Genomic DNA, 23,628 nt, shown 5'->3' on the forward strand with positions numbered 1-23,628 from the left:
CCCCTCTGCCCACCTGCTCCCCCTCCCCTTCCTTTCCCCTCTCCTGCTCTCTCCCTCCCGCATCCTCCCCCTTCCCTGCCCCATCCTCCCCCCTTCCCCGTCCTCTCCCTGTCCCCCATCCTCCTCTTCTGTCCTCCTCTCTTCCCCCCTGCCCACCCTCTCTCACCTGTTCCCAATCATAAGCACTGACTCTCTCTTCAGACCCACCTCTCCTACTTGTCCCTTGTGGACCCTTGGCTGCTGGTCAGGGCCTTAGGCACTTCCTGCCCCAAAGATCAGCATGTTCCTGCTGACCGGTGCCACTGCAGGAGCAGGACCCACGTGCTGTAGTGCTGAGGGTGCCGAGATGGTGACCCCGGGCCTGACTCTGCTCTGCAGAAGCTCCGCCCAGGCCTTGCCTCCCACATCTCCCCGAGCTCCTCCCTGCCCTCCCTGGGCCCCCAGCACTGGGGGCTGAGCAGGCCAGGTGACCCACCCTGCTCCGGATGGTGCCAGCATGGCCCCTGCAGTGTCCACTCTCAAGTGGCCAGGGCCTAGGTGCCATCTGCGGTGTTCCGAGCTCGGCAGTGGCCAGAGCCTTGCGCCTGGAGGTGCTGCCAGGGACTCCCTAACATGTGCCCCACATCCCTGCGAGCCACCTCCCCCCGACTCCACTGCTGAGTTGAGCTTCCTGGCCAGTGGGTGGACAGGAGAGCTGATGTCTTGTGGTCTCAGAAGAGGACTTTCTCGGGACCTTCCTGGGGGGTGGCCCTAAACCGTCTCTCAAGCGCCTTTTCTTGATAGAATTCTTTGTGTATTAAGATGTTTGTGAGTTTGTTAATTTTCATTTTACCAAGCCCAAGTGTTTGGGTTTGGGCCACACCCAGAAGTGCTGAGTTTCCGTCTGGCCCTGTGCTCAGGGGTCACTTCTGGCTCGTTCGTGGAACCATGTAGGGTGCTGAGGGTCAAGCCTGCAGAGCAAGCACCATGGTTTTCTTCTCATTCGGTTAGGGTTAGTTTTGGGGTTTTGGGCAACACCCAGCAGTACTAGGGTTTATTTCTGATTCTGCATTCAAGGGTCACTCCTGATGGTGCTCAGGGAGACGATATGGGGTTCCAGGGATTGAGCCAGGGTCAGTCATGCGCAGGGAAAGTGCCCTTCCCGCTGTGCTGTCACTCTGGCTCTGACCCTTGGTGTTTTGTAGTTTCCTTTTTACATGTAAATACTTGAGTGACTTGAAGTTTGGGTTTGGCTTTAGAAAAGCCATGAAGCTTGAGGCCAACTTTTCTTATTTCCTCAGGTGTCTCTTAGGTGAAGTAGCTCAGGGTCATCCCTCGGCCGCTGGCTAAGCCTGAACACTGACCCCCTCAGCCCCCAGAGGCCAGCTGGGGGTGCCCCTGCCAAACGGTCAGAAGGCGGCTCTTCTCCTGCCCGGTGCTGAGCCATCCTCAGAAGCGCCTGGTGCCGTGGTCCTGTTCACGGGACATCCCGTACGGCCCAAGCTCTCTCTGGGTTGGGTTGGGTTTGGGGCCACACCCGGCGCTGCTCAGGGGTTCCTGACTCTGCCTTGGGAACCGCTCCTGGTGCTCGGGGACTCTCTAGCTACTGGGGATGAGCTCAGGTCAGCCGTGTGCAGGCAGGCACCCTCCCCATTAAGCTATAGCTCCTGGCCGCCTCACCCCAAGTTCTCAGGTAAAGCTTCTCTCCCTGGGGCAGGCTCTGTAGATCATGTGCCACATGCAGATTCCTTTGGAGGCAGCACAAGGCTGTGCTCTCGCTTGCGCCTCTGCCGGGATCCCTCTGGCGTGTCCCTCTCAGTGGGCAGAGGGCGCGTGTGTCCCACCCTCCAGGCATGTGGCCATCTGCTAAGCTCAGTGTTTGGCGGGGGGGGGGGGGTCACAGGCTCACTCCAGGCTCCCGTGTGTGGCCAGCGGCCCCAGCATGGGCTCTCAGGCCACCTTCCTGAAGCTTCTGTGTAAAACAAGACACTTAATGAGGAAGAGTCCAAGCCCCGCTTAGGTGGCGTGAGGCTGCTCATGTTTATTAACGCGGAGGCTAAAAAAAGCCCCACTCGCTTGCTGATGTGCGCTTGTGTGGAGAAATTTCCACAGCCGCTGATTTCTTCTGATTTTTTATGAGGGTGACACGTCCTGAATATTCAGTCCCCTTCTTGTCCTAGACTTCCCGAGGCTCCGGCGCTGGCACCGCCCTCCCGTCCCCTTGTTGGGGTTCCGTGGCCGGAGCCGCCACCCGCAGCTCCTGGGGCCCCTCAGGCTCGGTGTTTGCAGAGGAGGCCCCAGGTCTTGGGCCCTTGCCATCGCGGTGTCTGGGCCAGGGCTTGGCAGTGCCAGCACCTCCCGACCTCCAGGAGGGGCCCTGCCTCTCAGCAGCCCGGGCCTCCCCCCGGCCCCTCACTCCCCACGAGACCCGAGAGACTGGAAGGGCAGCGGGGATACTTCTCAGGAGGCCCCTGGGGGCTGCTGGGTCCCCCCTGCCGCCCCTCTTTTGGGCTGACTGGCAGCTCCTTCCTCTTCTGAGTCGCCTTCTTTCTCCCGAATGTTCTGCCACGTTGGGCGGAGGAGAATGAGAGCTGCCGAGCCAGCGTGTTGTCTAAGGCTGCATCAGGCCTGTCTCCTTCCCTGTTCCAGAGACTTCTCTTGATGCTTGGTGGGAGGGGTGAGTGCCCGGCAGCCCGGTGGGGATTCTGGCCCACCACATAAGTCCCCTGCTGAAAGCACCGCGGCCCACGGACCGAAGGTGCCCACGACGGCCACGGCTGCCCACAGCAGCACCCTGGCCCCTGCCCTCCACCCTGTCCACACCCCAGGAGCGAGAGCTTCGTCTACACCCCAGCACTGAGAGCGGGGCTGTAAGAGGCTCTCAGGGTCCTGTTGTCCCCTCCCGGGGACCACAACGTGTTCTCTGCCTGTCGAGCAGCTGGTGGCAGGGCTCGAGAGTGGGGACGAAGTGGCCATTCGGCATGATGAGGATGCTCTGGGAACGCCATGTGGGTGACTGCACAGCTGTGCCAGAGCGGAGTCTGCTGACCTGGACACTTGCCGGTGGTGGAGTGGACACTGCGTCTTGTGTGCATGTCCTTCCAGTCCCAGGAGACTCTGGAATGTGTTTGCAGCTGGGTCGTGCTCAGTGCACAGCCCAGGGTAACACCCCCTCCTCCCACCTCACCTGCTGGCTGGGGTCCCTGTTCACCCCACACAGGGACCTCCGATGTCCTGATAGTCACCTTGCCAGAGGGGAAGGAGGAACTGCAGTGTCCGGCTGGGGTCTGCTGGGGCAGTGCCTCGGGAGAGAAGCCAGGGCAGAGCCTGGACTTGCGGCTGGGGAAGGCCAGCGCCTCTGAGCAGGGCCTGCCAGAGTCGCCGTGCACCTCTCGCCATCTTTATGCCCACCCAGTTTCACACCTGGGCTTGGCAAGGCCGTCCCGGGAGGCACAGGGGCGGGCAGGATGCTGGCGGGCGGCCCAGCCACCCATCGTCACCCGCTCCCTTCTGGCCCAGGTGAGCGGGACACAGCGCTCCTGACTGCCAGGGCTCTGGCTCATTCTCACCAGCCGTGGCCCAGGGCAGAAGGGACTTGTCGGACACAGATGACCTGTGCCGGGCCTGTTCCCACCGCCCAGCCCTGGCCTGTCCTCACCTGTCCCGTGATCTCACAGATGCCCAGTGCTGAGGGTCCTGCCATGCGGTGACCCCCACTCTGCCCGAGGGCTCAAGGACAGCAAGTGCCTTGCGGGCGTCACGCGGGCCTCACGTGCGCTCACGGGGAGCACCCATGGCGGGCCCAGGGTGCTGAGCTCTGCTGTGCAGTGGCCCGGCCCCCACCTGCCCTTCAAACCCGGGGGCGCCCCAGCTCTGTGCTCCCCCAGCCGCACTTCCTTCAGCTGGAGAGATATTGATTTCGTTTCGAGGCCGGGTGGTTCATAAATATGCATGAGGCTGGCGCTTATTTAACTGTGCTCGTCCATTCTCCTCGCGTCGCTGCCTCTTCCAGCAGGCTCTTAGCAAGCCTGTCAGGCCCAGAGTGGCAGGCGCCCTCCCCGGGGGCCGGGGGCCGGGGGCCTGGCGCTGCCTCCCCCGCCTGTTGGGCATGCAGGGGCCCCACCCACTTGCCCACTGAAGACTGAGGGCAGGGAGCAGCCCGCCCCGTCCCTGTGCCCGGTGCACATGCAGAGAACAAGGGGCTGCTTGGCCGAGGGGCCACACACGCACAGCCCGACTCCAGGTCCCTTGTGGGTGTGGCTCCTTGAGGCCCCAGGCACCCAGCCCTCGTGCCACCCCCAAGCCTGGCACCCCTCGGCGCAGACAAACCCTCCCGAGGAGGAGAAGAAGCACGTCAGAGGAAGGAGCAGAACTTTTCCCTTTGAGATTCTCATCAGCATCTCAACAGTCTTCTCAGCTGTGAAGGGAACAAGGCAGCAGATTTCAAGGAGAAGATTACAACCATTTTCCCTTTCTTCCCCAGAGCTGTCGTCAGCCGCCCCTCTGAGCGGGGGGGCGGGGGGCAGGCTCGAGACGCCGTGGATGGGTTCTGGCCGAAGGGAACCGCAGCCCACCTGTGGGGGGCTCAGCCTCCTCTGCTGTGGAGCCCCCCACCGCTGGCTGGTGCCTTTCCTACCCACTGGTTCCCTAACAGAGACGTCCGTCCTCTCTGCCCAAGCCTCTCCCCACCTTCCAGACCTGGGCTTGCTCACTGGGACAGTGGCCACAGCCCAGCCCCCTGCTCTGGACTCTATCAGAAGCACCGTGTCCCGCCCACCCGGGCTGGGAGGGAGTGGGCGACAGTGGGAAGCTGGGCCACCCACCAGCACCCTGCCCGCCCCTGTGCCTCCCGAGATGGCTCTGCCAAGTCCAGGTGTGAAACTGGGTGGGCGTGAAGACGGTGAGAGGTGCGCGACGACTCTGGCAGGCACTGCTTGGTGTGGGCACGTCCCAGGCTCGCCCTGCCCTTGTGGTTCCCAGTGCCCACCCGCCGGCCCCTGAACCCACAGCCCCGCTCCTCCATGTGGAGACCCAGAGCTCCCCAGGGCACCCGCAGGGCCCCTCCCAGCCGGGTGGACAGGCGTGTCTGCACAGGCAAGCATGCGGTCAGCATCTAGCTGCCCGTGCCCATGTGCACCCGTGTGGGAGACTTGAGTGGAGTTGGCAGTTCAGGCCTCTAGGGGTCCGCGTGAGCCCACCCTGCTCTCCTGTTCTTCCCCGCCCCGCGGGTGTCCCCTCAGCTACCATGTCTCAGCACTGTTCTGGTGTGTGGGAGTCGGAGCCCAGCGCCCTCACCTGGCTGGTCCAGACCCCGCTCATCGCTGCCCTCTGGGTTTGCCACAGGGCGACTACGACCGGACAAGGACCAAGGTGCTGCACCTGAGCATGAACCCGGCGAGCACCGCGCGGCAGCAGCTGGGCGAGGACCGGGCACGTCTGCAGGAGGAGTGCGAGCGGCTGCGGGAGCTGGTGCGTGGCCTGGAGCGGGGCGGGCCCCTGCCCGAGCACCTGGAGGCCGCCGCGGGGCTGCCGTCCTCCAAGGAGGTGGCAGGTAGGTTGGAGTGGAGGCCAGGACGAGGCGGGGAGGCCCAGCACCCTACACTTCTGAGATACATGCACAGGCACACACTTGCACAGACTCACACGGCACTCGCACAGACTGTCACACTCAGACTCACACATGCTCCCTGACACGCAGGAGTCCACTCAAGCACTGAGACTCACCTCCACACTCATCCCACACTCCCCTACTCAGACTCACACACACAAACACACACACACATGCACACACACAACCACATCCATCCTCACACCCCCATACCCAAACACACACACACTCACGGCAAAGGAGCTGCACATCGCCCGCCCTTTCCGCTTGTCTCCTGGCATCTTCGGGGCTGCAGCTGCCTTGGGCACAGAAGGGTGGGCTCCCATCTCCCTTTCTTCGGTGCGGTTCCCAGATGCCGCCGAGCTGTAGCCACCCCTGGGGCTGCCTGGCCCCTGCGCTGCTTCCCCATCACCGGTCCCCACCCAAGGCGAGTATCGCTGCATGTGATCCCGTGGTCTCCGGGCAGAGCAGCCTCTGTGCCCCCTGAGTCAGTGGGGTGACCCGGGCCCTGCTCCCCAAAGCCGCTGCCCTGGGTGAGGTGGGCTGTAGCCACGGAGAACGGGCTTTGAGAGAGCGTGACCAGGCACATGCCCGACCTGCCCAGTCAACAGTGCCCAGGTGGCCACGGCCCTCGCACACACCAGAGCTCAGTGTCAGCCTGACACATGGTTTGGCTCCATCTCCCACGAGGAACAGACCAGGTTCCTGCCTCCACCCCTCGCTGCTCTCTGCCGCTGGTCTGGCACTGCCTGGCGAAGAGGCTTTCTGAGCACTGCACACCGAGCCCCTATGCCAGAACCACGAGTATACCTGAGGCACCCCCACTCCTGGAGCTGCCACAGCCGTGCCAGACAGGACTGCAGGCAACACGGTTGGGCCAGTGTGTGTCTGTCTTGTGGGGCAGCATTGGCCACCCGGAGCTTCCCACTACCTCTCCTGTGCTATGCCCTGCAGGGCCCCGGGCCGGAGGACCCTGCCAGACTCTGCCCAGTTCTGTGCCCCTCCTCACCGGCCCCTGGGCTCCCACCTCCCTTTCTTGGGGGCTGCAGGAGGCAGGGGTCTTTTTGGGGTGTCTCTTTGGTACCTGGCTGCCCCCAGAGTGCTGAACTTCTGGAGTCGCAGGCCAGTGAAGGACAGGGTGAGGAAATGACGCCAGTGTAGTGGCTCATCCCTGGGATGTCAGGGTAAGAAGCAGCCTCTTATAAGATTTTGCATACACAGAAACAAATATTAGGAAAGAGCCCGTGGGGTGGGGTCACGTGCCTGGTAGACTTCTTGGAGGAGGGAGCATTTCTGCCTGGCCTGGCTACAAGGATTGGGTGGGAGGTGGATGACAAGGGAGGGGGGGGAGGGGAGCAGCTTGGCTTACCCTTTTGTTCTTCTGTTCCTCCACCTGCTTTTGGCTATTGATGATGCAGAGACAGTCAAGGGTGGCCTGCCCTCAGCTGATGGGTCAGCAGAGCTGGGCGCCAGGCATGACCTGGAGCGGGGGTGGGGAGGCAGCGGGGGCAGGGCAGGTTTGTGGCTGTGGCCAACTTGGAGGTGGAGGGGGGCAGCTGTGGGGCTTCCAGTGGCCCCAGGAAGCCTTCCGTGCACAGGACCTGCCCACGCGGGTCCCGCATCGAGCCCAGCCTGGGCCTTGAGCGGGGGCTCCCCTGGGCGCCTGCACCGGGGACATGCGCCTGCTTGAAGGAGCTCGGCCGCGTCATCTCTTCACACAGGCAGGCTGGGCCCAAGAGATTATTAATTGCAGCTTAATTAGGCGATGCATTAATATTAAAATAATCTAATCTCGTCAGAGCAACACTCTGAAGGTGATGGAATTCGTCACTGCCTGTGTGGGCACAGCTGGTCCGAGGTGTCTGGAGGAGGAGGGAGGACGGGGCCCCCCCCCGCACACCCTCAGAGGGGGCTCCCAGTACTGTGGGCACACCCCAAGCTGTCTCCCTGTGCCTGGGCTGCCAGTATGCTCTGTTCCTGATTCTCAAGGGTTCGTTTCCCGAGCACAAAACATTGAACAGAAGCCCTGAGTGGCCCGTGGGGCTCCCTGGGGTCGGAGTCTTGGCACACAGTCGCCTAGGGCTGCTGACGCCCGGCCCCTCCATCTTTGGCGCAGGAAGAGTCGGCCGTCCCCCGGCCTCCACTGCAGGCTCGTCTGAACATCTGCTCCGCTGAGCACGGCCAGCGCTGAGCCTGCCTCTCTCCCCTGACCATAATCCAGCTCAGCTCGTGCAGCGTCTTCCTGCGATGGCGTCACTCCCTGTCAGGCTGCTCTGACTCTGACCTCATAGCAGTTTTTCTTCAGCTTGTTTCTATCTATAAAACTACTGAGATTCTTTTTTTTTTTTTTTTTTTTTGTGGCAGGGAGGGTGGAGTGCAAGCCTCACCCGGTGGCACTCAAGGGCTGCTCCTGGCTCTGTGCTCAGAGATCACTCCTGGGGGGACCATCTGGGGTGCCGGGATCCAACTCCAGTCGGCTACACAAGTCAGGAGCTCCTTGTACCTCCCCAGCTCTCAACCTATGTCTTCCCGGGCATTCCATTCCATTTGTAGATGAGTGTTGGGAGAATCTGTGTTGGGCCAGGGATTGGGGGCTGCACCAGCAGCGGGGCTCAGGGGAGCCCTCGGGCTTACTCGGGGCTCAGGGGAGCCATATCGGGTCTACTCCTGGCTCTGCACTCTGGAATTACTGCTACTCCTGGGGGTGCTGGGGATGGAACCGGGTCTGCCATGTGCAAGGCAGGCGCCCTCCCAACGTCCTGCCTCTCCAGCCCCTGCCATGCAGATCTTTGTGACCTGACACTATATGTCACACTGCAGCTCTTTGTGCCCGCCCTCTGTGACTCCTCATACACGCCCGATGGCTAGATGCTGCGCCCCCGGTCCTGTCTCTCCGGCTTTGTTTGCTGTGTCTGTTTCCAGCCGTGAATAGACTTGGTGATTTCATGTCACCATGAAATCTGGTTCTGGAGGCCTGGACTGGGCTGCGGTTCTTGGTACCTTCTCCATGGACGAGGACCACTCGCCTCCCGTCAGAGCCCACCACTGACTTCCCATCCCAGCGGGCATCCCAGCGGGCACCCGGGCATCAGGCACTTCAAGTGCTGGAGCTCGCAGCCAGGCGGCTTCCTGAAGCCTGTGACCGACTCCAGGAGAGCCCTTTCCAGTTCTGATTTTCTGGGTGTATTTACAGTATTGTATACAGCATCTTGTCAAGTGCTCTTTCTGTATTCACTGTCACTGTCACTGTCCTCCCATTGTTCATCGATTTGCTCGGGCAGGCCCAGTAACGTCTCCATTGTGACAATTGTCACTGTGTTTGGCATATCGAATACGTCACGGGTAGCTTGCCAGGCTTTGCCGTGTGGGCGAGATACTCTCAGTAGTTTGCTGGGCTCTCGGAGAAGGGCGGAGGAATCAAACCTGGGTTGGCCAGGTCAGCCGCTTGCTTTCTGTATTAAGAAACACTATTTGTGTTTTTCCTCCATAGACTATTGTGGTGAATTTGTGAAGGGGGGGGGGGCATATCCAGCAGTGCCGGGAGCTACTCCTGGCTCAGTGCTTGGGGTTTGGCAACCACGTGATGCCAAGGTGAAACCCCGGCCTCCCACATGCGGAGCCTGCCCTGAAACCTTGCCCTGTGCGGCCATGGTCGCAGCTGGGGGCTCCTTGCTGGTATCCACACTGATCTCAGCTGCCCGTCTACATGGAGTATGCTCCCGAAGTTCTGGTGAGCCCACCTGGGCTGTGCACTGCTGCTTGGAAGGTCCCCGAAAATTCCCAGTGACCTGGGGCCACCCTGAGGTACCCGGGGGAAGACCCCCAGAGAGCTCCCTCGCACTGTGAGGCCTCGCAGCGCTGGCTCCCCGGAGCCCGAAAGTGGCCAAGCTGTGCTCTCCGAGGGAAGGTGGCTCCTGCTCGGGGTGGGACTCCCCGGGCCTCCCCAGCGTCCCTCCCGGGCAGGCCCTTTCTTTGCTCCTGAGCACTGCCCACTTCTGCCCCGCAACTCATGCAGGTCTGCTTCCCTGAGGCTGCCAGCTTTCCAGGCCTGCAGGGCAGGGCTTGTCTTTGTGTTCACTGGCTGTTTTCCTTACTGGTAGTTTCTATCGAAGCTGCACTGGGCAGTGGCAGGTGGGGAGAACTGGCTCTCTTCGAGCACTGGGGGAGGGGGGGCAGTGTCAGTGCCCTCCGCCTTACTCCTGCCGGTGTGGCCTGGCCCTGGTTTCTGAGTGTCCCCAGTGTCTTGCTTCTGTCTTCCGCATCTTTTCCTTCCTGCGCTGGCTTTGACCCTGGCTGCTCTGTCTGTCTGCTTCCTCCATGGAAGCGCCAAGCTCGGGCAGATGCTGCTTCCTGGCCTGCACCTCGTGCTCTGGGTCCTGTTGCTCCTGCAGGGCCTCGCATGCCTGCAGCTGGTCGCCCTCTGCCCTGCTGCAATTCACGTCATGGAATTTCCTTCTGAGGTCCAGGCACCAGTCAGTATTCTTGAGTTCTGGCAGCGGTGGCGGCATCCAGGAGCTTCCTCTCTGGTTCCTTTCTTATTCCGTTCAGGAAACGGTCTGACACGTTCCATAGCTAGGATAGTGACTTTATGTCCCCTAATAACTGTGATATATCTTTTAATATGTGTATTTAGCCCATTTATATTTAATGCAGATTTTTTTATTAGTGAAACACCATGAGGTACACAGAGACTTACAAATTTTTTAATGCAGATTTTTAATGCAAAGTTTCGTACATCTGGTTCAACTATTCTTTTATGATTATTTTGTTTCCCTCTTCGTTTTTTATCCTGTTTTTCTTTTTCTGCCTATTTTCCGATAAGTCAGACATTTTTAGTATTCCCTTTCCCTTTCTCATGTACCTTAAGTGATCTTTCAGGGCTTATCATCTACATAGTTTTCACGGTGCACTGATAATTAATATTTTGCCACTTCAGGGTGATGAGTCTTGAAATGTCAACTCATTGCAGGCTACAGCCCCCACCGCACTGTCTTGAAGCAGAGAATTCACTGTGTTTATGTGGAAAATGCCACCGGCAAGTAGTCGTCACTGTATTTAACTGTCACCCTTCTTCAGAGGTCAGAGAGGAGAAAGCCACCCCATGATTTCTTCCTGGGGTGTGGGTCCTGTCCATCTCTACCATTCCCAAAGCCAAGTTTGCATCCCATCCCCCCTCACAGCTTCCCTTGTGTTTCCTTCAGCCTGAATCGGCGGTGCTTTCTCTAAGGGTTGATAACTTGATTTTTACCTTACCCTCTTGGGATTTTTTAGCTGGATATGGAGTTTCGGGTCAGTGAATCTATCACTGTCACTGTCACTGTCCTCCCGTTGTTCATTGATTTTCTCGAGCGGGCCCAGTAATATCTTCATTGTGAGACTTTGTTGTTACTGTGTTTGGCATATTGAATACATCCCGGGTAGCTTGCCAGGCTTTGCCGTGCGGGCAAGATACTCTCGGTAGCTTGCCGGGCTCTTCGAGAGGGGCGGAGGAATCGAACTCGGGTCAGCCATGTTGGCTGCGTGCAAGGCGAACACCCTACCCACTGTGCTATCGCTCCAGCCCAGTGATTCTATATTTTAGCAAATTTTTAAGTTTGGTTTTGGTTTTAGGGCTACATCCAGTGGTGCTCTGGGCTTACTCCTGGCTCTGAGCTCAGGGGTCACTCCTGTCATCGCTCAGGGGACCCCGTATGGTGTCAGGATTCAAAGTGGGGTTGGCCCCATCCCGTGTCTCAGGCCTCTGCTAGCACTTAGAGTGGGTCTCTCTCTCTCTCTCTCTCATGGGCTCGGCGTGAGTGACCATAGACTGGGCCTGAGTGGCCGTGGGCTCAGCGTGCGTGGCCGTGGGTTCAGTGCGGGTGGCCGTGGACTCGGCATGTGTGGCCATGGACTTGGCATGAGTTGTCGTAGGTGGCTCGGCATATGTGACTGTGACGTGGGCCCGGTGCCTCCAGTCTATTCAGTCTTATTTCAGGGACCCATGATGCAGGGTCACTTCTGTGTCCTTGAATTCTAGCACCTTCCATCTGAGGTGATATTGTCCCCCACGTAGAACAACTGAAAGAAACGTGCCATGGCCTATCACCTCGCAGCTGTGAGACAAGGACTGACAGGGATCGAGGGGGCACTTGGCGAGTATGTGGGGGCTGTGGAGACACCAGGAGACCCTTGAGGCAAGAACAGAGCTCCCCCGTGACCCCGCAGTTCTGCTTTTGTGTCTGTAAACAGAGGAACCGCAAGAACCAGCCTGGAAAGGCGTCTGTACCCCTGAGAAGTTGAGAGGCACAAGTGTCCCTGGGTGAGGTGGGCAACGTGTGAGCAGAGCAGAGTGTCCCTCAGCCTGGGAGGCAGCGGGGCCTTCTGTCGTCTGTGAGTGTGAAGTCTCAGGTACTTCGCTTCTTGTTTGTTGACTTGGGGGTCACACCTGGTGGTGCGCAGGGCCTGCTCCTGGCTCTCCGCCCAGGGACCCTTTCTATTGGGCTTGGGGACCCTGTGGGGTGCCGGGGATGAGGCTCAGTCGGCTATGTGCAGGGCCAGCTCCCTGCGTGCTTCCTGGCGTCACGCACCAGGGAGAGCCCGTTTCTCCTTACATGCGTGGGTCCCTTGGGCAGACGTTCACTGTGGCCTCATGCACCCTCGTTGTGTTTCTGGGAGGTCACGCCCTTTGCTTATTGCAGCTCCGGAATCACAGCTGGCCACGCAGCCACAATCACTGGGCAGTGGGGTGGCCCTGGGGCAGCCCCTGCACCCCGGATCCTCCCTCCTCTCTGTGTGGGATCTCCAACCACCAACGCCCGATACAGACAAGAGCAAAGTGGTGCGTGAGGGGCAAAGGCTTGGGAAGTCCAGCAATGTGGGATTAAAGTAGGAGAAGGAGCAGATGGTCCTGTGGGGAAGCTTTATCAAGCCCCCGGGGCCTGGGGACACAGGCTGGGGCACAGGCGGCACGAGAGGAGGCAAAGTCGTGTCCCTGCCCGTGGCGTCACAGTCAAATGCTGACACCGAACAGGGAAGTGAGTCGGTCCTGGCTTTGACTGTCCCATGTCTGCAGCCTTGCCAGCTCGCATGGTGCAGGTGTGTGCTTGAGTGCTTGTGTGTGTGCGCACACGTGTGTGTGCACAAGTGCTTGTGTTTGTGCACACAATTGTATGTGCTAGTGCTGTGTGTGTACGTCTGTGCACACAAGTGTGTGTGCAAGTGCTTGTGTGTGCGAGTTCTTGTGTGTGTGCGCAAGTGCTTTTATGTGTGCGCACATGTGTCTGTGGGTGCTTGTGTGTGCACACAAGTGCTTGTGTATGTGTTGCGAGAGTGTGTGTGTGTGCGAGTGCTTGTTTGTGTGTGCAAGTGCTCTTTGTGCACATGAGTGCATGTGTGTCTGCAAGTGCTTATATTTGCACACACGTGTGTGTACACACGAGTGTGTGTGAGTGCTTGTTTGTGTGCGCAAGTATGCTTGTGCGTGAATGTGCACATGTGTGCACATGTGTGTTCTTAAACCTGCATTAGGTCTGCTCCCAAGTGGCATGTCTCAGCCAGGCCTCCCCGACCTGGTAGTCCTGAATGGCCACAGGTGAAACTCCTGTGAATGGCCTCCATAGAAAGGAGCCGGGCGGGGGGGAGGAGCCAGTGAACAGCACCACGAAGCCATTCAGGCTCCCCCAGAACTGCGTATGAGGCTCCTGGTCAGGGTCACTCTCACCACCTCAGCAGCCCAGGGTCCCAAGTGTGCCCCATGCACTGTCGTGCCAGGATCCCCTGCCTGTGCCGTCCATGGCTGTGTCCTCGGTCTCTCGTGCTCTCCCGCCTTCGGTGGGATCCCTTGGGTTGACTTCCCCCATCTCCCAGCACCCCAGAAGCCCTTCTGGGTGCTTCCTTTCGTGTTATCAGCAGTGCCTCCAGCACATGAGACAGGCCCTGTGGGTATGTGGCCACGTGGAAGGATCTGAGAGGCGTCCCCCAGGGAGTTGGTGACTCCCAGAGGCCAGGAGGTCCTGGCTCTGCCAGGAAGACACTCTGGAAGGGGAGGCTCCACAGGCAAGGGGCTTTGACTGAGGGTGTGGGAATCCCTGACGCTGAGCCGCACTGGCAGGCCGGCAGCTCGGTGCTAATGGGGAAGGATCTGCCGCCTCTTTCCAGAAACACCTCGCAGTGTCCCGTGCCCCTGCCCCGGGAATTCTGCACCCTCTTAGAAATTCAGTCAATACATGGCAGTAACTTCAGTTTTCTTTAATGAGTCTTCTAGAATCTTCACTTTGGGGAAAGTCTTGTCTATTAATTCCTTTACTTTATGCTCAGAAAGTTCTTCAAATGTTGATGTCTTCCTTCAGGGACCTTAGACTTTCTCTTGTTTGTGCAATGATCCACCAGTGTGGAGCTGACTGGGCAGAGTGTTGGGTCGAGGTCTGGATCCAGCCAGCCATGCGGTGCGTTCCAGGGTAGCCCCTCGTACCCGGGGTTGCCTTATCTTTGTCAGTCCCTTACACATAATAGCGTCTATATGCACTTTCTGTGATTTTACTTCCTGCGGTAGAGCATGGCAGTGCGTTTTTACCCTTCACTTAAATACTTATTTATTATTCCAGATAAAGTACTGAATCATTTTGCTAGGTCAGAGAAAAGGTCACTGAGGTCTTCCTCTCCTGTGTCAATGAAAGAATTACTTTGAGATGAATTTTCAGTTTGCTGCATCTCTGTCTGTGGTAGGGGGGAGTGTCAGAGGGGGCCTGAGGACACAGTGGGGGTTCCGTGTGGAACCTCTCTGGGGAACTGGGACACCCCCCACCCTGGTCCTTGATCCCAGAGATCTGGCCTGCCTAGGTGCCAGCGCTGCAGCCAAGCCAGTCCCCTTCCTGCCTGTGGGCCGTGGCACCGTCTCAGTTCCGCTCTCTGTCCTGGGCGGTGTGCAGCCCCCGGCCCTGCTCACTCCATGCGGGCACCCTGTCCTCATGCCCGCCCACCACACAGCATTTCTGATATCTTGGGGCAAGGTGCCCACGTGTGGAAGAGGAACGAGGGGCCCCGCTCTCTGCACTCACAATTCTGAGGCCTTCCCCAGCGACCTTGGGGCTCATGGTCCAGGGGCTTGCCCAGAGCAGAGGGTCAGGAGCTCATGAGGACCCAGCTCGGGCCACTTTGTCAGAAGACCCTCAGACCCTGGCCCTTGGGTGGGCAGTGACAGCTGCAGCTGTCCCCACCCCCAGCCCCTCCCAGGGGCTGTTCGGCTGTCCTCTGATTCTCCTGTAGCCCCACGCTCTGCTTTTATTTATTTATTTATTTATTTATCTATTTTTGCTTTTTGGGTCACACCTGGCGATGCTCCGGGGTTACTCCTGGCTTTGCACTCAGGAATTACCCCTGGCGGTGCTCAGGGGACCATATGGGATGCTGGGAATCGAACCCAGATTGGCCTTGTGCAAAGCAAACGCCATACCCGCTGTGCTATTGTTCCAGCCCCCACACTGCTTTTAGATCTGACTTTTGGTGTTCTGTCGGGGGGGGGGGGCGGCTCAGCTCGTTCTCACCGACATTACACGCATGCGTGGCACATGCTCTGCAACTGAGCCACATCCCATGCCCCTCTTGGACTCCGGTGAGGTCTGACCTCACCGTGCTTCCTCTGTGTTCCCGCTCTGTGCCAGGGGCCCCCCACCGGGCCACCCTCTCCCGAGGCTTCCCCGCAGCCCCAGGATCACCGCTGGACTTGCCAGCAGGCGGGTTCGGGCACGTCTTCTTCCTGCCTGTGCAGCTCTCCAGATGGTCGCCCACCTGTGGCCGGAAAGATTTTCTACAGTGGTTTGCTTTCCAGCCATTCTCCTGTCTTCCAGGGTTGGGGGTTGCCTGGACACTCATCTTCCTGTCCGCGGGCCCCGCTGCCACTCTCGGACTCGCATGCTGCCCAGTGTCCCCTGCATCACTCCTGTCTATGAATCCCCCACCTTTCCCAGTCCCTGCTGAGGCTGCCCCTTCTCCACTGAGCTTCCCAGCAGCCCTGGGCCGAGAGCTGCTGGCTCTGGTGGCATGTCCCTTCCCTCTTGGCTGCAGTCTGCAAGCTAAGCTGTCTTGGGGACTGGGAGTTCCTGTGTCAGGTGTGGGAGGGGGTCTGGGTGGGGACACTGAAGCAGTCAGGGAATCCCACGTTCTGCACCCTCGCAGAGTCTGGGTGAGCAGGACTACCCGCTGTGTGTCCTTGGGCAAGTTGTCACACCTATCTGAGCCTTGGGATCCTCCAGGGCTGTGTTCTCTGCCCTCCGGAGAGGACTTGCTCCCCCACACCACCCACCCTCCCAGAACCTTCTCTCCAGGCTGCTCCGGCTGCCACAGCCGCCTGCCATCCAAGGAGTCATTACACCCTAACCCTGCCGCGTTTATTAGTGGATTTTAATAGACTGTCACGTCTCACAAAGAGGCAGAAGGAGAAAAGATTGAACGCTCTTCTCTTGCCGAAAGCAAACAGATTGACTCAAAAATGACTCCATCGCTAAAGGATGAGGCTGGAAGGCCTCCCTCTGCTCCGGAACGGTGCTGCAGGCACAGGCAGAAACTTCCAGAGAATGGAGGCACCATGGCCGGGGCTCCCACCCCCTCAGAGTGATGTCTCCCAGGGGCTGTGTTTCTGCCACCACCTGCGCCCTCCGGCCTGGCCCCCTCAGGCCCTGTGGGGAGCATGGCTGCGGCCTCCTCTGTGCCCCTGCTGCCATGTGTGCCTCTGTGGGGCTAACAAGGGTGTTGGTGTATAGGGACCGCCTGGGCAAAGGGGCACATCTATGAGTGTATATCCCCAAGAGCATGAGTGTGTGATCATGTGTATAAGAGTATGTATATCTATGTAAGTAGGTGTGAGAGTGTATATGAGTGTGAATTTTGTGTATATATGAGTGTCTTATGTGTGTTTGTGAGTGTGTGTGTGAGTTGTATACATGTGAGTGCGTATGTATGTTGAGTGTTTACATGTCTATGTCAGTGTGTTTGTGAGTGCATGTATTTAGTGAGTTGTGTCTGTGAGTGTATGAGTGTGGGTATGTGAGTTGTGTATATGTGTATATTATGAGTGAGTTTACATGTTTATGTGAGTATGTGTATATGAGTGTGAGTTGTGTATATATATGTGTATGAGTGTGTATGCAGGTACATGTATATGAGTTGTATATATATGTATGAGTGTCTATGTCTATGTGTACGTGTGTATATATGAGTTTGTTTTGAGTGTGAACTTATAGGTAGCGAGTATGTATCTGTATGAGTGTATGTCTGTATATGTGTGTAAGTGTATATGAGTGTCAATGAGTGTATATGTGTATATACGAATGTGTAAGTTTTGTATATGTGTATGCGCTTGTGTGTCTTTGAGCATGTATATGCGAGAGTATGAGTGTGGATGTGTGGATGTGTGTCTGTGTTAGTATGTATATGTGAGAGTGTATGAGTGTTTGAGTATATGTATATTAGTCTCTGTATATTAGTGTCTGTATGAGTATGTGAGTATGTGTATAAGTATATAAGTGAGTATGTGTGAGTGTTTATGTGATCGTGTATATGTGTGTATGAGTATATGAATATGCCTAAAAGTGAGTGTGTGTTTTGAGTATCTGTATGTCTGTCTGTGAGTGTCTGAATGTCTGCGTGTGTATGAGTGTATGTATAATTCTGTATGAGTGTGTCTATATGTAAGTGTGTGTTTCAGTGTGTGAGTGTATGAGCGGACTGTGTGTGCGCATGTGTGGGTGTATGCATTCTGAGTGCATGTGGGAACATAGAGCTTGTGACTCTAGCATTTGCCTCATCTTTGCCATGTGTCCTGTTGCTAGGATGCAGGGATACGCTTAGAGCATACCCCTGCACTTGCACTTATACCAACACTCACACACACACACACACACACACACTTGCACAGCAGCGCATCTCCAGTCTCAGGGCCGCTGCAGGAAGTGAGTTGAAAGGTGTGAGGCTGGGCCTTGCCCACTGTAGGTTCCCCCATGCAGAGTGGCTGGGAAGCTCCACACTGAGACAGAAGGAACATCAGGCTCGAGGGCAGAGTCTGTGTGTCTGCCTCTTGGGGGGTGGCTAGGAAGTTCGCTGAGATGAGCACCGGGCTCGGCCTGGCCTGGCCACTGTTGGAGGTGATGCCAGCTCTCTGCATGCTGGCCCCATCAGTGGGGCTACCCCTGGAAGCCTCGACTCCCTAACCAGGTGACACCAAGCGGTCATGGTCTGCTCTGGCCCATCCCCACGTCTGCCAGATGCACACAGTGCCTGGCGAGGGGCCAGCGGCGTCCATCGGGCTCAGCTGGCCTCACACTCCGATGAGCGGCAGGGCGGCTGGGGACGGGCCGTCCTGTGGGGCGTCAGCTGCTGTGCTGCCGGTGGGGGAGGGCATCTTCCTGAGAATATGATGGCACGTCAGCACCCGCCTGCCACCCCAGGACTCTGCCACCCCGTAATCTGGTGGGCTGTAATTGCTGGTGTCTCTTCAGATCATTTTTGTGCAAGGTGACAGGCTGGCTGCTGGAGTGAGCCACTAATCACACAGAGATGCCCCGTTGGAAAGCGGGCGCAGTGCACCCAGGGTAGTGTCTGCCAGGCAGCCTTGCTGGGCACGTGCTGACTCATCTGCATGTAATTCCAGGGCAGGCGCTTCTCTCTGGCTGCAGTTCCCAGCCCAGCAGGGGACTCCGGTTCATAACGGAGCCCAAGGCCGGGGCCCTGGCTGCAGCAGTTCCCACAAAGCTATCGATCTCACGAGGGGCTGCGGGGCTCAGGGCAGCAGGGCTCAGTGTATTCATCACCAGAGCCGGCAGCTGGTCACCTGCTGCCCGCCCCCCCAGGCCCTGGACCCTGACGTCACGTAGGCAGGGCACACGCCCTCGCACCTGCCAGCCTGGCTCCTGGGCTGGGGTGGGCAGGGAATGGGCTGGGGTGGACAGGGAGTGGGCTGGAGGCGTGGCACCCACAGGCCGCATCACCAGATCAGATGGTAACCTGGACAGGACAGCACCGGACACCGCCCGCCGTGCAAGCCCACGGTGGCTAATAAAACGGCATCAATATTTTATATCTAATTATTAAATATTTAAAGTGGGAAACTGAAATAGTTTAGGAGTTTATAAGACATGAATAATTCATCCTGGAAGTGGGCCCAGCTTTGGGCCTGAGCAGAACCCCACCCCCACCTGCTCCCCAAGGCAAGCTCGCCCCACCCCTGCATGGCCCAGCACCAGCCACGCTGGGGTCGCTTCCCAGCAGACCTGGGTCTCCTCCATGGTCTCTGCTCAGCAGAAGGACCAGTGGGTACATCTGCCCTTTAGGTGTGGGAGTCTCTGTGCCACCCCATCTCCTCTGGCCCCGCCTCTCCGCCCTGTGCCACACACCACCCCCCCACATGGCTGTTTCCTCTGGACGTTGTGCTGGCAGAGCTCCTCGAACCCGTGCGTTTCTGCCCCTCGGGCTCTGCCTTGATTAGCTTGTCCCTTCTGGGGGCCCGGGGGTAGTCCAGTCACCCAGACTGAGGTGTCAGGGAGCCCCAGCAGCCCTCCACAGAGGCTGGAGACCAGCCACCCACAGCACAGCACCCCGCTCTGTGGACCACCCGGGACCCTCACAGCCACGCGATCCCATCCCTGTCCTTGAAGTGGCCGCAGGGTCCCGTTGGGAAAGAGCTGCCCGGCTCCTCAGGGCTCAGACACTGCAGTTCCAAGGCTGAAATATTAGTCCTTTCTGTTGTATTTTTAAAGCCAGAAAATCCCAGCATTGGCTAAGTGTATTTTATTCACTGTTCAGAAAGAAAAATGGCTCAGCTCTGCAGCCCCAAGGGGGAGTTTCAGGCTCTTGCAGCTGGAGACGGGCCGCGGGAGCATCCGTGCGGGCCCCCGTGTGCCCATCCTGGGGTGCCCCCCTGCTGACCACGTGCCGGACCTCCCAACTGGACCCCATTCCAGGGTGGGGCACAGGCGAGCCCCTCCTTGGTTGCGGGGCTCTGACACCCCCAGTGGGCCGAGACTTCCAGGTGGAGCGCTAAGCGCTGGTTACCCTTTGATTTCCAAGTCTGATTGCTCGATTAATCAAGAGCTCCGAGCCCTCGTCTCCACAGACCAGCGCTCGGCCAGAATAACAATGTCCTCTGGGGCTGGAGGCCGAGTGAAGGGTGCCAGCGGGGCAGGTGGACAGGATGCTGGAGCCAGAGGGGCTGTCCTGGCATCAGCACGTGGAGTGCCGCAAGCAATGCAGACAGAAGCTGACTGTTCCGCCGTGTTCTGGATAGCGGGACCCAGGCATCACCGTGTTCCGTGTTGTCCTCTCACGCCCCCACAGTCCCGTGGCCGCTGCTCACACTTAGTGTCGCCCGGGTGCTGCTGGTGCCCACCCCCCACTGACGGACCTCGTCCCCAGACCTGAGGGTCACCCCAGGAGCTGCCTCTGTAAGAGACTGAACTCACCATAGCCTTTGGCCAGCTGGGCCCTATCGCCCGCCCATGGCTCTGTCCTACACAACTCGTTCCCCTCTGGGCAGCATGAACCATGGGGGCCTCAACCCACAGCCTCCTCCTGGGGACCCCCCTGGCATGAGGCTGCAGCGCCCTGGCCTCATTCTCCCATGACCGCCTTCCAGTCCGGGTGCCCCCTCCATCAGCCAGCCCCAGGCTTCCGTCGGCCACAGAGCAGGGTGCGGGCTAGCACTCATGGGTTCTGGGCTAGCCCTGCAGAGCTCACTCGCCTTCTTCCCTTGCCCCAGAGCTGAAGAAGCAGGTGGAGAGCGCTGAGCTCAAGAACCAGCGGCTGAAGGAGGTTTTCCAGAGCAAGATCCAGGAGTTCCGCAAGGCCTGCTACACGCTCACGGGTTACCAAGTGGACATCACCACCGAGAGCCAGTACCGCCTGAGCTCCATGTATGCCGAGCACAAGGCTGACTGCCTCATCTTCAAGGTAGGCCCGGGCCGGCCCACGTGGCATCCTGGGGGTGCCTGGCCACACCAGCCCCTCATTCCCAGGCACCCGTGGGCATGACTCCATCCCTGGGGACACCAGGGTGGGCCACTGTCGTGAGTCCCCATACAGGGCTAAAGTGTCTGTGCCATCAGAGAGCGGGGGCCATGGCACGGTGTGGGCCCAAGATAGCCATGGGCCGCTCTCTGGCCGCTGCTCGGACATTTGTGAGGAAAGGCGGTGCGAGGAGGTGGTCCTGGACACAGCTCCCGAGGCTAACCTCAGGCTTTCAGTGCCCTGCGCCCTGCTCAGTGGGCCGGAGCCCAAAATGGTGAAGCTATGACCATGCCCCAGGCACCAGCACTGCCCCACATTGACCCTCCCCAGATATTGACCCTCCCCCACACTGACCTTTCTCCACACTGACCCTCCCCCGAACACTGACCCGACCTGGACACTGACCCTCCCCTGACCTGGACACTGACCCTCCCCCAACACTGACCCTTCCCCACACTGACCCTCCCCCAGACACTGACCCTCCCCCACACTGACCCTCCCAAGTGAGCAGGCCCGACCCTCCTTCCTGTGTTCTCCTGGCAGCCCCGTTGACTGAGTCTGCAGCTGCACATCACCCCCTGGCCCTCGATAGTCCAGAAAGATGGGTGCCTGCTGCTCTGCCTGTACTGCCCGGTTCCCCACTGAGCACATCTCTGCCCCCAGGGGAATGGCCTTAGCCCAGCCAAGTCAGAGTTGCCAGTGTGTGTTTGTCCTGGTGGGCCTCCGGGGATGCGGGGCAGTTGAGCCCCAGTGTGTGTCCACCTCAGTGATGGCACTGCCTGTGGCCTGCCTCGAAACCAGGGCCCCTAATGCCCACAGCCTTGCTATCCGTCTCTTGGGCTGCAGCCTCTGTTCCCCTGGGTCCCAACTCAGCCACGGCCACTGCTGCTCCGGCTCCGGGTACAGGTTCCTGCCCATGCTCTCTGCCCGGTTTCCTCTTCCCCACAGCCTTGAAGGGGTACAGCCGAGCCCCTTTCCCAGGGGCAGTCCCTGCTGAGCAGATTGGCCACTCTGGGCACGTGCGTCCTTTGTCAGTGTGAACTCTGGCACTGTCGGCCTCCTTGCTGTTATACTGGAGGGCACCTCTGCTCAGAGAAGTCCAACATGAGCCTGGAACCCCGGGAGTCCCTTGGCCCAGGGTCGGAATTCAATAGCTCACCTTTGCAGCCAGGGCTGCGACCTTTTCCCGAGAGATGCGCGTGTGGCACCAGGGCTTGTTCCAAGTGGACTCGCCATCGTGCTGGCGTCACTCTCCTGAGCTGCGGCCTTTAGCTGGCCTTTAGCCCCACAGTCGTCACTGCCCCAGGGACTCCGTGACCTCAGCCCTGCATCCCAGCACTGCAGCAGATCTGGAGGTGGACATAGTCCCACCCAGTCCTGGGACCCAGAGCCAGTTCCCTACTGTGCTCGGCTGGCTCCTGGCAGGCTCAGGGGACCACATGGGGGGATGCGGGGGCTGGTCAGCCGCATGCAAGGCCAGTGCCCTGCCCTCGGCACTGCTGCTCTGGCCACTCCACAGACATAATCAGCTGGTCAACTTCTGTAAACGTCCTGCAGATTGGAGTTCAATCTGCTGATGGGTTGGGAAGAGCTAGCGTTTCAGCCACAGCTAGCCGCCCCACCCAGAGCGTGTCCACACGGCCGTGTCCTTCCCTTCCCTCTACCGTGTGCCAGACATTGCCTCGTTTGCTTGGGGGCAGCACTGGCTGTGCAGGGCTCTTTGCGGTCCAGTGCTCAGGCATTCCCCTGGGCTCCGCTCGGGACTCAGCTAAGCTTTGCATCTTCTTGTGCATCCCGCTGTCCAGCTGAGGGCCTGACTTCTGCCCTGCTGGTTACCCTGTCTCACAGTTGATGCTATTGTAAGTGACCGTTCACAGCTTCACTCTCCAGCTTCTCATTCCTAGAATACAGAAATCATTTCTTTTTACGTATTAACTTTAAGACTGAAACAGTGGCTATAGGAACTTCTAGAAGATTCTTCAGTTTTCTACTATGTAGAACTGTCTGTAGAGTGGTCTGACATCAGGACTTTGGTGGGCGGGGGAGGTCACACCCAGTGATGCTCAGTGGTCATTCCTGGCTCTGTGCTTTGGGATCCGTCCTGGCAGTGCGTGGAACACTGTGGGGAATTGAACATGGGCCAGCTACGTACAAAGCAAGCCCCCTCCGCACCATCCTGGCTCTCTGGCCCCTGGCATTGGGGATTTTATTATCCATGTCTACGAAGCCCGCTTGGTCTTTCCTTATTCTTTGCTGTTTCTTTCATTTTAGTTAAAACTTAGTGACATAAAACCATGATGTTATTTTGTGATATTTTTTTTTGGAGAATCTTACATGTGCTTATATTCCAAATTTATTGATCTACATACAGATCTCTATATCAGTCTATATATTGATCTCTACCTACAGCAATGAAAGGAAAAGCCAGGCACGGTTTGCTATCGACTGCGGTGTGGCTGGGTTTTCTCTACCTGTGGCTCCTATAAATATTCGCATCACATTTCCTTGCCAATTAACTTGCTCTGGCGAGCCCCACTGCGGGTCTGCTCACACGCCACCTGCTCCCTAATTGCCCATCAGAATGCGGGCGCGGGGGGGGGGGGGGGGGGCACTTCAGCCACCTAGCAGCCAGGTGACAGCAGCCAGGTGACCGGTGAGGAGACCAGGCAGAAGGACCCAGCGCCAAGTTACGCAGCTTTTCTATTTTAAAATCATCTGGTTCTAATTTACTAAAATAATGTAGTATAGTCACTGCCAAATGCTGCATTTGATTTATGGAGATACTTTGGCGGATTTTTCCATCCCACTCATGGATACTGTATTTCCTGCCCCTCTGTTGCGGCTAGAGAGACTCGGGCCTTCAGCGAAGACAATTCTGCGCTGGTCAGGGGTCTCGGAGCCGAGTGTGCAGAGAGACCCTCAGTCTGTGCCGAGCAAGGCAAGCACAGACACTGCAGGGACCGTCGCAGGAAGTGGCCATGGGGGGATTCATTTTCCCTCCACTCTTCCAAGTTTGTGGCTGAGACTCCTGGTGCCCAGAGACAGACAGGGCAGCAGTGGGTGAGGGC

At 58.4% G+C, this 23,628-nt stretch overlaps 1 protein-coding gene across 3 annotated transcripts in view; it reads left to right on the forward strand.

Annotated features, from left to right (window-relative positions):
* Positions 1 to 23,628, forward strand: part of MAD1L1 (mitotic arrest deficient 1 like 1) — a 239,031-nt gene that overhangs the window by 207,826 nt on the left and 7,577 nt on the right. For all 3 annotated transcript variants that reach the window (XM_056128480.1, XM_056128479.1, XM_056128481.1), the window contains 2 exons: positions 5,323 to 5,530; positions 20,313 to 20,503. In XM_056128480.1, coding sequence (XP_055984455.1) covers positions 5,323 to 5,530; positions 20,313 to 20,503 — 399 coding nt within the window. The remainder of the gene's footprint in view (positions 1 to 5,322; positions 5,531 to 20,312; positions 20,504 to 23,628) is intronic.

This window comes from Sorex fumeus, unplaced genomic scaffold (genome assembly GCF_029834395.1).
Source record: "Sorex fumeus unplaced genomic scaffold, SorFum_2.1 ptg000064l, whole genome shotgun sequence".
Lineage (NCBI taxonomy): Eukaryota > Metazoa > Chordata > Mammalia > Eulipotyphla > Soricidae > Sorex > Sorex fumeus.